The 13918-nt window shown below is 39.4% G+C and overlaps 1 protein-coding gene across 2 annotated transcripts; it reads right to left on the reverse strand.

Moving 5' to 3' along the window:
• Positions 1-302: 302 nt before the first annotated feature.
• On the reverse strand, positions 303-13565 carry LOC115795814 (zinc finger protein 883-like). 2 transcript variants are annotated; one of them, XM_030751916.1, is made up of 5 exons: positions 13304-13565; positions 11342-11584; positions 8073-8324; positions 1335-2080; positions 303-746 (listed from the first exon to the last, which is right to left on the reverse strand). In XM_030751916.1, exons 1-5 carry the CDS (start codon positions 13470-13472, stop codon positions 729-731), a joined length of 1428 nt encoding a protein of 475 aa, XP_030607776.1. In that variant the 5' UTR covers positions 13473-13565; the 3' UTR covers positions 303-728. The 2 variants fall into 2 exon arrangements, with proteins under 2 accessions (XP_030607776.1, XP_030607775.1); XM_030751915.1 differs by having other exon boundaries at positions 304-2080.
• Positions 13566-13918: the final 353 nt, after the last annotated feature.

Raw genomic sequence — 13918 nt, forward strand, 5'->3', positions numbered from 1 at the left:
TTCATCTGAGTAAAACCTTTTTTACAGATAGTTGCTGGACCAGCACATAATCGCAAAAGACATGGTGGCAACATACACCGGCCCATGCATAACCCATGGCCCCCTAAAATTTAAAAGAAGATATGAAATAATACAATATAAAATACAGTGACTTAAATTATATTATTGTATATACTAGGTCATCACATCAGTGTCAGTGAGTCTGTCAACTAGGTTGACTGTAGGGATTTTTAAGTTCCAGCAGGTGTCAGTATTCAGTGATACAGTATTGACACAGTATCAATACAGTTTGGCAATGTGTCGAAACGCTTCATGACGCCTCATCTACCCATCACTAGGTACTAAACATTCAGGAATATGAAAATCGGATTGCACACATTTGAATGGGAAAGAACACATGCCAAATTTTATTGGTTCAACTCCTTGTAGTTTTGTAATCCAGGAAGGTAAAACCTCACAGATAGACAGACATAAGGTCAGATAGAAATCATGATGACAACATTCTCCCACTTTATTTTACACTGGAGTATAAAAAGCCACAGTTAGAAATATACCTGTGTATGTGTGGATGCAGCAAAAAATGCACACGCTCTACCATCAACACACCATGTCTGACAGCTTTCACATTTTTTGTATGAACAAAACTTAAGTATCATGGTCTCTTGTGCTTTTTCAAATGTCTCAAATAAGTGAATCTTTTCCCACAGGTGCTACAACAATATGGCTTCTCACCTGTGTAAATTCTCGTGAACTTTCAAGGCAGCCATCTGAATAAATGTTTTCCCACAGGTGCTACAACAATATGGCTTCTCGCCTGTGTGAATTCTCATGTGAACTTTCAAGGTTGACATCTGATTAAATGTCTTCCCACAGGTGCTACAACAATATGGTTTCTCACCTGTGTGAATTCTCATGTGTCTTTTTAAGCCCGTCGAATGCCTCAGTCTTTTCCCACAGGTGCTACAACAATATGGTTTCTCACCCGTGTGGCTTCTCATGTGTATTTTTAAGTGTGTCAGCTGTCGAAATGTGTTCCCACAGGTGCTACAACAATATGGCTTCTCACCAGTGTGAATTCTCATATGAACTTTCAAGGAAGCCAGCCGAATAAATGTTTTCCCACAGGTGCTACAACAATATTTTTTCTCTCCTGTGTGACTTAACATGTGCCTTTTTAACTCTGTTGAACATCTCAGTTTTTCCCCACAGGTGCTACAACAATATGGCTTCTCACCTGTGTGAATTACCATGTGCCTTTTTAACTCTGTTGAACATCTCAGTGTTTCCCCACAGGTGCTACAACAATATGGCTTCTCACCTGTGTGAATTCTCATGTGAACTTTCAAGGCAGCCATCTGAATAAATGTTTTCCCACAGGTGCTACAACAATATGGCTTCTCGCCTGTGTGAATTCTCATGTGAACTTTCAAGGTTGTCATCTGATTAAATGTCTTCCCACAGGTGCTACAACAATATGGTTTCTCACCTGTGTGAATTCTCATGTGTCTTTTTAAGCCCGTCGAATGCCTCAGTCTTTTCCCACAGGTGTTACAACAATATGGTTTCTCACCTGTGTGCTTTCTCATGTGCCTTTTTAAGTGTATCAGCTGTCGAAATGTGTTCCCACAGGTGCTACAACAATATGGCTTCTCACCAGTGTGAATTCTCATATGAACTTTCAAGGAAGCCAGCCGAATTAATGTTTTCCCACAGGTGCCACAAAAATATGGCTTCTTGCTAGTGTGACCTCTCAGGCTTGTTATGATTTGTTCTGATTTGTTTTTAGGTGAATTATCATCCTCGCCTTCTTCCTGATCCGGTAAAGGAGAGTTGTGAGAAAGGAGTTGGTCTATGTTTGGTTCAGGTTCACTGTGGTCTCCTTCCTCATGAGCAGGAAAGGTATCAATCTCTGGCTTCTGTATGACCTGTTCTCCCTTCTGACTTGTAAAGAATTCCTCCTGTTCCCCTTTAATATGTGGAAGTTCTGGGTATTCGTGGTCCAGACTGGAGTTCCTCTCCTTGTAACAGACATGCTGGTCTGTGAGAACCAGCTCCTCCTTACAGTCAGGTAGCGGGAAGACTGAAAGGACAAATAAACAGAAGCACAAAAAAAAAAAACCACACAATTAGAGAAATATAATGTAACCTTAACCATTAGCAGGTCTGCACATTGTAAGCATGTCACTCGTACACCAGTGAGTGACATGCTGTGGTGCAGAGCTGCGTTGCTGACTCTGGCTATACAGTGGTAAATATTTTGGCTGCTCAATGACAAATGCCATGAAAATCACTCTTTTTGTGTGATTAATTTATGTCTTTAAATTTTAAATATATATTGTATAAAAACAGAACAAAAACATTTATCTAAAATTTATCAAGATCAGGAAGATGTAGAAATGAAATATTTATTCCTTTCAATAATCCAGAGAAAACTTGGAATGCTTTAACTTCACTTGATAACATAACAAGATGAAACTGTTGTTGGGTTTGTGTGTCTGTAGGGGTGTGAGAATATTTATTTGTGCAGTAGGTGGAATTTTAAACTCTGACACTTCTCGTATTTTGGTGAGTTGTTTTTGGTTTTTTTTGGAATAAAACAAGATGCACGAGAATAACAAAACACGTGTTTCATAAAGGCTTCTGCTGAATGTTAAAATACAGAAAACATTTAAATGTTCATTAAAAATGATCCAGAAGCCTTATATGATGCTCACTGCAGTATCTAAATTTTTCAGTGACATTAGCATGTCCACAACATATTACTTTATCATGTTTGACAGAGGACGTGGTATCATAGCATGAGGATGTGGTATTATGGGAAGAGCTGTTTCTTTTCCCATAATACTGGCACAAGCTAATCTTGGTGTCGTCTATCCAAAGAATTTTCTCCACAACTGTGGAATTTCCTTTAGGGGTCTTCTGGCAAAGTCTAATCCGCCGTTCTTGTTGTTGAGTGCAACCAGGGGTTTGCACCTTGTTGCTAACCCTCTGTATTCCATTCATGAAGATATCTCTAATTGTACACCTTGACAATGACACTTTTACCTCTTTGAGAGTGTACTTGACTTTGTTGGTGAAGTTGTTCATCTTACCCATGAAAATAATTCTGTCATCATTAGGGCTGCAATGATTAGTTGACACTGTGGACAATAATCCACACTAAAAATAGTTGATGACGAATTTAATTGTCGATAATAGTCATTTTAATTTTATTACAGGTGATTTTTTTAGAGGTAGTTTTTTTACAGGTAGTTTTACATCCTCACTGCGTACAACTTTGGATACTGAGGCTCCTCTGAAAAGGAAAGCTTCAAATCAGAAGTGCCTGACTCCGTGGTATAATTCAAAAATGTGCAGCTTAAAGCAGATAACCTGAAAGCTGGAGAGGGAATGACATCTCACTAAATTAGAAGATGCTAATTTAGCCTGGAAAAAGAGTTTGTTGCTCTATAAAAAAGCCCTCCGTAAAGCTAGGACATCTTACTATTCATCATTAATTGAAGAAAATAAGAACAACCCCAGGTTTCTTTTCAGCACTGTAGCCAGGCTGACAAAGAGTCAGAGCTCTGTAGAGCCGAGTATTCCTTTCACTTTAACTAGTAGTGACTTCATGGATTTCTCTACAAATAAAATTTTAGACAGAGAAAAAATTATTCATAACTATCTCAAAGATTTATCTTCATGTTCGGCTGCTTTCAGCACTGCTGGTATTTGTTTAGACTCTTTCGCTCCAGTTGATCTTAGTATAGTAGTAGTTACTTCCTCCAAACCAGCAACATGTTTATTAGATCCCATTCCTACTAGACTGTTCAAAGAAGTCTTTCCAATTATTGATGCTTCTATCTTAAAAATGATCAATCTGTCTTTATTAGTTGGCTATGTACCACAGGCCTTCAAGGTGGGTGTAATTAAACCTCTACTTAAAAAGTCATCACTTGAGCCAGCTGTCTTAGCTAATTATAGGCCAATCTCCAACCTTCCTTTTCTCTCAAAAATCCTTGAAAGAGTAGTTGCAAAACAGCTAACTGATCATCTGCAGAGGAACGGTTTATTTGAAGAGTTTCAGTCAGGTTTCAGAATTCATCACAGTACAGAAACAGCATTAATGAAGGTTACCAATGATCTTCTCAAAGCCTCTGACAGTGGACTCATCTCTGTTCTTGTCCTGTTGGACCTCAGTGCAGCTTTTGATACTGTTGACCAAAACATTTTATTACAGAGATTAGAGCTTGCTATAGGTATTAAAGGTACTGCACTGCAGTGGTTTGAATCATATTTATCTAATAGATTCCAATTTGTTCATGTAAATGGGGAGTCTTCCTCACACACTAAGGTTAATTATGGAGTTCCACAGGGTTCTGTGCTAGGACCAATTTTATTTGTATTATACATGCTTCCCTTAGGCAGTATTATTAGAAAGCACTGCATCAATTTTCATTGTTATGCAGATGATACTCAGCTTTACCTATCAATGAAGACAGATGACACACATCAATTAATTAAACTGCAAGAATGTCTTAAAGACATTAAGGCCTGGATGACCTCTAATTTCCTGCTTTTAAATTCAGATAAAACTGAAATTCTTGTACTTGGCCCCACAAATCTTAGAAACATGGTGTCTAACCAGATACTTACTCTGGATGGCATTACTTTGGCCTCCAGTAACACTGTGAGAAATCTTGGAGTCATTTTTGACCAGGATATGTCCTTCAATGCACATATTAAACAAATATGTACGACCGCTTTTTTGCATTTGCGCAATATTTCTAAAATTAGAAACATCCTTTCTCAGAGAGATGCTGAAAAGCTAATCCATGCATTTATTACTTCTAGGGTGGACTACGGTAATTCATTATCAGGCTGTCCTAAAAGCTCCCTGAAAAGTCTTCAGCTGATCCAAAATGCTGCAGCTAGAGTACTGACAGGGACTAGAAAGAGAGCATATTTCTCCCATATTGGCTTCCCTTCATTGGCTCCCTGTTAAATCTAGAATATAATTTAAAATCCTTCTCCTCACCTATAAGGTCTTGAATAATCAAGCCCCATCTTATCTCAAAGACCTCATAGTACCATATCATCCCAACAGAGCACTTCGCTCTCAGACTGCTGGCTTACTTGTGGTTCCTAGGATACTTAAGAGTAGAATGGGAGGCAGAGCCTTCAGCTTTCAGGCCCCTCTTCTGTTGAACCAGCTTCCAGCTTGGATTCAGGAGACAGACACCCTCTCTATTTTTAATATTAGGCTTAAAACTTTCCTTTTTGATCAAGCTTATAGTTAGGGCTGGATCAGGTGACCCTGAACCATCCCTTAGTTATGCTGCTATAGGCCTAGGCTGCTGGGGGGGTTCCCACTATAGACTGTTTCTTTTCATTCACCTTATTTACTTTGTTTATACTCCACTCATTAAATGTTATTAATCTCTGGCTCTCTTCCACAGCATGTCTTTCTCTCCCCTCAGCACAACCGGTTGCGGCAGATGACTGCCCCTCCCTGAGCCTGGTTCTGATGGAGGTTTCTTCCTGTTAAAAGGGAGTTTTTTTCCTTCCCACTGTCGCCAAGTGCTGCTCATAGGGGGTCATTTTTGACTGTTGGGTTTTCACTGTATTATTGTAGGGTCTTTACCCGCAACAAAAAGCGCCTTGAGATTACTGTTTGTTGTGATTTGGCGCTATATAAATAAAATTGAATAGAATTGACTTAATGTTACGTTAACATGACAGACACGTACTCAGTTCGTAGTCTATGTGTCATGTAGCTGAATGTGTTAAGTTAGCATAGCCGTAACCCTGTTCGGCCTGTTCTTTAATCCATTATTATTCTAAATTGCCTTTTAAGATGAAATGTCTGTTCTTGGTTTCAGATTTTATCAAATAAATTTCCCCCCAAAGATGCAACTTTTAGTCCAATGCGACTTATATATGTTTTTTTCTTCTTTATTATGCATTTTTTGGCTGGTGCGACTTATACTCCGGAGCGACCGAAAAATACGGTAGGTGACAATGGAAAGGAAAAGCCCCCTTTTAAACAGGAAGAAACCTCCAGCAGAACCAGGCTCAGGGAGGGGCAGTCATCTTCTGTGAACGGTTGGGGCTGAGGGGAGGGAGACAGAACCAAAGACATGCTGGTCTATGCCAGAACTTTAAGGCCTCTTCTAAAGGTTCCGTTATCTCACTGACACATTTCTTTGTTTGTTTTTTCAGCTTAATGATGGCTTTCCTCACTTGCATTAACATCTCTCTGTGCCTCATTTTTAAAATTGCAGCAAAAAGTTATATATTACAAATTCAATATTTTGAATCAAGTTTAGATATTATCTCACTTGTTTCACTTATAATTAAATATCAAAGGAACAGGATTCATCAGACCATCAAACTCAGTGTCATTACAGTTACAGCATTTTTGACTGCAAAAATGAAAAATATAGCTTGTCTTCTTCACAAAGAGACCAAGCTTTTGCATGTACTCCAAAGAGTTCAGGAACAGCAGCTGATTTTATTTGGGTATGCTTTTTCAGGCGTTTATGTTGATTTTGGAGCGGCCAGTTAAGGGGTTAACCCCAACTGGTGCAATCAGTTGTTTCTCATTTCTTAAACAAAAATGTCAAAAGACACATCACGTGGTCGTAGAAAAGATGTCAGTCTGTTTGAGAAGGGTCAAATCACTGGCATGCATCAAGCAGAGGAAACATCTAAGGTAACTGCAGAAACTACTAAAATTGGGTTAAGAACTGTCCAACGCATTATTAAAAACTGGAAGGATAGTGGGGACCCATCTTTGAGGAAGAAATGTGGCCGGAAAAAAATCCTGAATGATCGTGATCGGTAATCACTTAAACATTTGGTGAAATCAAATTGAAGAAAAATAACCCTAGCACTCAGGGCTATATTTAATAGTGAAAGCATTTCCACATGCACAATGTGAAGGGAACTTAAGGATTGGGACTGAACAGCTGTGTAGCCTTAAGAAAACCATTAATCAGTGAGGCTAACTGGAAAAAAAGGCTTCAATTTACTAGGGAGCATAAAGATTGGACTCTGGAGCAATGGAAGAAGGTCATGTGGTCTGATGAGTCCAGATTTACCCTGTTCCAGAGTGGTGCCTACTGTACAAGCCTGTGGGGGCAGTGCTATGATCTGGGGTTGCTGCAGTTGGTCAGGTCTTGGTTCAGCAACATTATGTGCGCAAAAAATGAGATCAGCTGACTACCTGAATATACTGAATGACCAGGTTATTCCATCAATGGATTTTTTCTTCCCTGATGGCACGGCATATTCCAAGATGACAACGCCAGGATTATTCAGGCTCGAATTGTGAAAGAGTGGTTCTGGGAGCACGAGACATTATTTTCACACATGGATTGGCCACCACAGAGACCAGACCTCAACCCCACAGAGAATCTTTGGGATGTGTTGGAGAAGGCTTTGTGCAGTGGTCAGAATCTGCCATCATAACTGCAAGATCTTGGTGAAAAATTAATGCAACACTGGATGGAAACAAATCTTGTGATATTGCAGAAGCTTATCGAAACAATGCCACAGGGAATGCATGCTGTAATCAAAGCTAAAGGCAGTCCAATGAAATATTAGTGTGTGACCTTTTTTTTTGGTGGCGACTTTTTTTTTTTTGGCCAGGCAGTGTATTTGTAGTTTAATTGTTCAGCCCTAGTGGGAATAATTATGTTACTCACAAAAGGTTCGGCGGACATACTTATACCACGGAGTCAGGCACATCAAAATGTGGGAGCAAAAAGCCTAATTTCATTCGATGATTTCATTTAAGTTAAATTAGTAAAGTTCTGTATGCAGATTGGAGAAAATGCTGCAGTAAAATCTCAACTCTTACAATATGCAAGTTTATCCTTTGACTGGAAATTATAATTATGTTTAATGTTAAATGTTGTTAAATGTACACAGTTTATAAAATAGATGCATGAATGCTGCTTTATTACAGTTGGTCCTTAAATTCTTTGTGTGCCTCTAAAAATTAAGGCATCTTTGAGCTCAGAGTAGGATCCTACATGAGTCATATTCATTTTTGCTTCAAGAAATCTGTATATTACAGTTTTACATACCTATTCTCTTCAACTTTATTACAGGTTTCCACATGATACCCAGCTCTTCCCCAGTCCAGATGATGGTGCCTTTGGTCTCCTGCTTCAGTACAAGCTGCTCTCTCTCCTGACTGGTCCAGAGTTCCTCCTGCTCCTCTTTAGGCTGTGGAGGTTCTGGGTCCTCCTGGTCCAGATTGGAGTTCCTGTCCTGGTTACAGATCTGCTGGTCATCTAGTCCTACCTCATCCTTACAGTCATGTTGTTGTGGGATGTCTTGAGGAATAAAGACACAAGTAAGAGGTTAGTAATGCGATGACAAGAAAACACAGATCTGAGCAAATATATTCGTGTAGTGCTCTACACTGGAGATCCTCCAGGACACCATCTGTTGTATTATTAGGAGCCTTGATATTGTCAGGCATGCCTAGCCCTTAAATTTTAACCTGGCCCGTAACAAGTGCTCAGATCCATTAGGGGTAAGCCACCACAACTGACGGGCCTGAACTCCGGGCCCAGCTGCGGGAGGCCTCCCTGACCGGCACCGCCGGAGGAGCAGAGGGAGCGGGGCAGACGTCAGGATTTACGGTGGTCAGAAGCCAGGCGAGTTACCCCGCCTCAGCTTGAGTAGTGCTACATCAAGTTCAGCTGGGGTAACACTCCACTGACGTGTAGCCAGGACCCTGGTTAAATGGAGAAGCTGTCATAACTGTACCTGCGGGATCTAACACTGACATTTTGTTTGTTTTGTTTTTTCTTGAGCCATTCAGAGGTGGACTTGGTGGTGTTTTGGTTCATTGTACAGCTGCACAATGTGAGTCTACTTGAGCTTCAAAGCACAAACTGATGGTTAGATATTCTCCTTCACGATTTTCTGGTAGAGAGCAGAACACATGGTTGCATCAATTAAAGGAAGTTGTCCCAAAGCAGCCCCAAATAATCACACTACCACCACCACCATGTTTGACTGTTGGTATATTGATCTTTTTATAAAATGCTGTTGTTTTTATCTCAGATACAACGGGACAAAAACCGTCCAAAAAAGTTCACCTGTTGTTTCATCAGTCTGCAGAATATTTTCACAAAAGTCCTGGAGACCACTGAGATGTGAGATGAACATTTGTGTTCTTAGTGGTTTTGTCCTTGGAATTCTCCCATAAATGCCATTTTTGCCAAGTCTCATTCTTATTGTTGTATCACGAACTCTGACTTTAACTGGGGAAAGTGAGGCCTGCAGGTCTTTAGAGGTTATTCTAGGTTGTTTTCTTTTTCTTTTTTTAGAGATCTTCTAGCCGGAATCTGTTGGAATATTTTTATCACTCCAATGCTGATATTTAAAGTTATTATTTCTACTTCTGTTTATTTGCAACTAAGCTGCTTTTTACATTGAAATAAAATACATATTGTGTGTCTAAAAGTAGTAGGAGGCAGAGTTATTATAGTTAACGAAAATGAACGAAATAACAAAAACTGAAATTGAAAAAACATTGTTGTTAATGGCAAACTGGTCCTGGGTGAGGGTCCAGACAAACAGCGGTTCAGAAGACCCCTATGTCTGCAACAACAAGGGAACAGTTTACCATGCCTGGGATAGGGTTACCGGAGCCCAACCCTGGAGCCAGGCCTGGGGAGGGAGCTCAAGGGAGAGCGTCTGGTGGCCGGTCATATCTCTTCTATTTACATTTTAATAGCACAGCTGTGAGTCTTTTTATGGAGGAAAAAAGCATTAATTTATTTGAGGAGCATTATTATTTAAATACGCAAATAGTTTATTTTTCAGTAATTTCTCATATACATCTACAGCTGAATGTTAATAAAAATGTTGGTGTGACATTTGGGACATGTAGCTTTGACTCTGAAGTGCCTTATTGTTTATACCTTTTGGGAAGGAAATATATCGAGATATATATCGCATATCGCCATTCAGCTAAAAAATATCGAGATATTACTTTTGGTCCATATCGCCCAGCCCTATTGGCAACTATGGTTTTAATGGGTTTTAATTTGCAGCCAAAAAGGAATATGGAGACCCCTAAAAATAGATTCAAAACTTCACTTTGTCAAACAAGTTCTATTTAAGTGAATTCTATTCAACAGGTCTGCCAGTAATCAGGCCTCGGTGTTAATCACAGTTAATTAATGATTTAACAAAAAGGGGCCATTAGTTTCTCATACGGGGTCAGGAAAGTTTGGACACTTTTTTTCTCTTAATAAATTAAATCATCATTTTACTGAGGTTATCTTTGTCTAGTATAAAATTTTTTTTTGATGATTTGACAAATTAAAGTGTGACATCTTAAACTTTATTGTAGGATGTTTCTATTTCTAGGCTAAATGTATTTATTATTCAGCTGGTTTGATGAACTAATTTGATTTAATTAATGTTTAATTGTTTCTGTTTTAAGTTTTGCACTTGTTTCCAAAAATGTTTAAATAAAGCTGCTGAGTTTGCAAAACAGTGAAAGTTAATTTGTATACAGGGATCAATGTGGGATTTTGTCTTTCAAATGAAATAAGCAGGCATTACATCTCCTTCTTTTGGCCTTTAGGTGTTGCCACAGCAGATGATCTGCCTCCATGTCACCCTGTTTCTAGCGTCCTCTTCTCACACCAACCCTCAGCATCTCCTCTTTCACTAAATCCATTAATCTTCTCTGTGGTCTTCTTCTTTTCCTCCTGCCTGCCAGCTCCATATTCCACATCCTAATAAGTAGGCATTACATCAAAAAACATGTTTGTGTCTGTTTTCTAACCCCTAACCAGTATACAGACAGTTTAAAAGGTGGAATTTTACAAATTAAACTGAAAGCGTCATTAACCGAAAATCATTCTGAAGTCTGCTGTTCTTCATCTAAGCCAGGGGTTCTAGTTTTTTGTCCTCTTTTTTCTACAGCTTTCCCTTTTTCTTTGAGACCAAAGTTACCATAAATTACCTTTTTTTCCTCACTGGGAAATTCAGCCCACAGATAAACTGTGATCCAAACTGCACAGAAACAGTTTGTTTGCTAATTTTTGGTCAGCTGATTGAAACACTGAGCTTGAAATTCCTGCCACTTCAAAACACAGAAAACAAAAAGAAGAGACTTTGACAACATTTTTTAGTCTTAACTGACAACATGACATCAGTGAGGTGGTGTGCTATGTGTATGTGTATGCATTACCTCACAGTGCCTTTGTGAGCTCTCTTCATGAGGGTATACAGTTGCAGTCCCACTCTGATATCGTCACTTGATGTTTAGACATGTCATGTTTATTTTTGTATTAAGAAATCTGTATATTACAGTTTTACATACCCATTCTGTTCAGCTTTGTTTCAGGTTTCCACATGATATCAAGCTCCTCCCCGGCCCAAACAACAATGTCTTCGGTATCCTGCTTCAGTACAAGCTGCTCTCCGGTCCAGATTTCCTCCTGCTCCTCTTCAGGCTGTGGAGGTTCTGTGTCCTCCTGGTCAACACTGGAGTTCCTCTCCTGGTTACAGACCTGCTGGTCATCCAGAGCCTCCTCTTCCTCACGGCCATGTTGCTCTTGGAGGTCTTGAGGAACAAAGAGACACAAGAATACAGACTAATGTGACAACGAGAAAACATGTAGTCTTAAATTCTGACACATTTATTAGCAAAGTTCAGAGTACACAACAGTGAGGTAGCTGCTGCTAGATTTACTAACTCCTGCAGGTTAAAATGACAAACAGTAACTACACAACTTAAAAGTCATGTTTAGATGAAAGAAAGTTGATTGGGAAAAAGACCACCTCACAGCAGAATCTCACATGGCTAAAGAGAAAACAGCATTTCCTAAATCCAAATCAGAAAAAAATCCAGGAGAAAAAAAAAAAAAAAAAAAAAACAGGCTGCAGATAAACAATAATCTGAACTCAACTCAACAAAAAGCTGTTTCACTTTATCCCAGGTAAGAGGGTGGCTGAAATGTTGAATTAAGAGAATGAGATTAACACTGAGTCAAGTCATGTTCAAGAAACCAGCTTGAGATCATCTGAGCTGTGTGACACTGTGCAATATCCTGCTGGAAGCAGCCATCAGCAGATGGGTACACTGTGGTCATAAAAGGATGGAGATGGTCAGCAACAACACTCAGATGGGCTGTTGGTGTTTCAACGATGCTCAGGTGGCACTAAGGGGTCAAAAGTGTGTCAAGAAAATACCAGCCTCATGTCTGCATTTATGCTTGTGTAGCTGAATTATGTGTGTTAATTACCTTGTGGTCATGTGCTGGTGTTCTTTTGGTCCTCGCTCTTCGTGCTCAGTTTTTCGGCTGCAAACATATTTGCTCCTGTTTTTTTACTTCATTCCCTCACGTCCATTCTGACAGTTTCAGGAGTCTCTCTCCAGGAATTTGCTGACATTTGTGAGTCCTTATATTGATGCTTTGATTATTATTCCTGATTGTTATTCTCTAACTGATAAAGTAGCCAAAGAAAAGTAGCTGGAAAGGCACAAGGACTAAACAAGTAAATCACAAAGTTGTGGGCTGCGTGGACCCACAAGCAGTCACATTTCTCCAGAGGTCCATGCCAGGTTACCTCGCAGGATGAGAGCAGTTTCCGTAGCTGCCTTGTGTGCGCTTCTCAGGTGGACTTTGATGTTGGCACATTTTTCATCATCCACAACAAGACACTTGCTTCTATCTGTGCTAACCCCGTCAAAGAAACTTGGGACTCTGCTGCTTTCTCGGCAGACCACTTTTCGGACCAGCGCACGCACATTCGCAGGCACACTCACGGTTGCCCGATGGTGCTCCCAGCTTAAACTTGGAGATTGTGGCTTGAAGCCACAAGGGATTTATCTATAATTTCAGTTAATTTTAGGTAGTTTTGTAAACTCACAATTCATTTTTAATTAGTTATTGTTTTTTTCCTTTTTAATTATAGTTTTTATTTATGTCAGTTAATGACATTTTTAACCATAAAATTTTATGGATCTATAATTTTAGTATACAGTTTTACTGTTTTTTGCTGCACCCTAATATACGTGGATTATTTAATATTTTTACTCATTAGATAAAGTTACGTTATATTTTGCGTTTCCCGGTATATATTAGTGTATATTTGAATGTGTAAATTAAACGCATTAACTTAAATAACTTTGAAAAAAGGCGCCTTATGAAGTTCAGTCCATTGACTTGTATTAGTTTAGAAGATCTGCCACATCCAATATGGCAGACTCGCTGAAATGTCACAGCAACGGACCGCCCCGCTCAATGCGACGTCTATGTATATATGTCTATGTTCTTACCTGTACTGTGTAACTTTATCTCGGGTGTCCGGCTGATATCCGCCAGTCTGCGCTGACTGAGCTCCTCCACAAACTGGACGATGGTTTTCTCAAACTCGGAGAAGATTTCTTCTCCAGCAGCAGTTAACCTCTCCCTGATGAACTCTTTCAGATGCTGAACTGAAGGCATTGTTGCAACAGCTGATATAATCACCTCTCATTCCACCAAACCAAAGTATACTAGTATACAGCAATTAGCTCGGAAATAGCACTCTGAGTTACGTCATTTCCGTTTTCTTCTTCTTTTGGATTTCCGGTAGATTAGACGCATCAAAGGTGTACTGCTGCCCTCTTCACACAAACTCCGGTACTGCACAGAATCCTGAATACAGAATTTGAGGTTCCCAATGATCCCAGGTTAAGTTAAGGAACAGTCTGTGAAAAAACAGCTATTTATGCTATTAAAGATTCAACTGGTAACATTACTCATGACCCACAACAAATAAATAACTCTTTTAAATACTTCTATGAAGCCTTACACTCATCACAGATTAATCCATCTGATGCTGAAATTCAAGAATATCTTAATAATATAAATCTACCTAAACTAAACGAATAGGCCGCGACTCTTGATTC

Source organism: Archocentrus centrarchus, chromosome 17, assembly GCF_007364275.1.
Source record: "Archocentrus centrarchus isolate MPI-CPG fArcCen1 chromosome 17, fArcCen1, whole genome shotgun sequence".
NCBI classification, from domain to species: domain Eukaryota; kingdom Metazoa; phylum Chordata; class Actinopteri; order Cichliformes; family Cichlidae; genus Archocentrus; species Archocentrus centrarchus.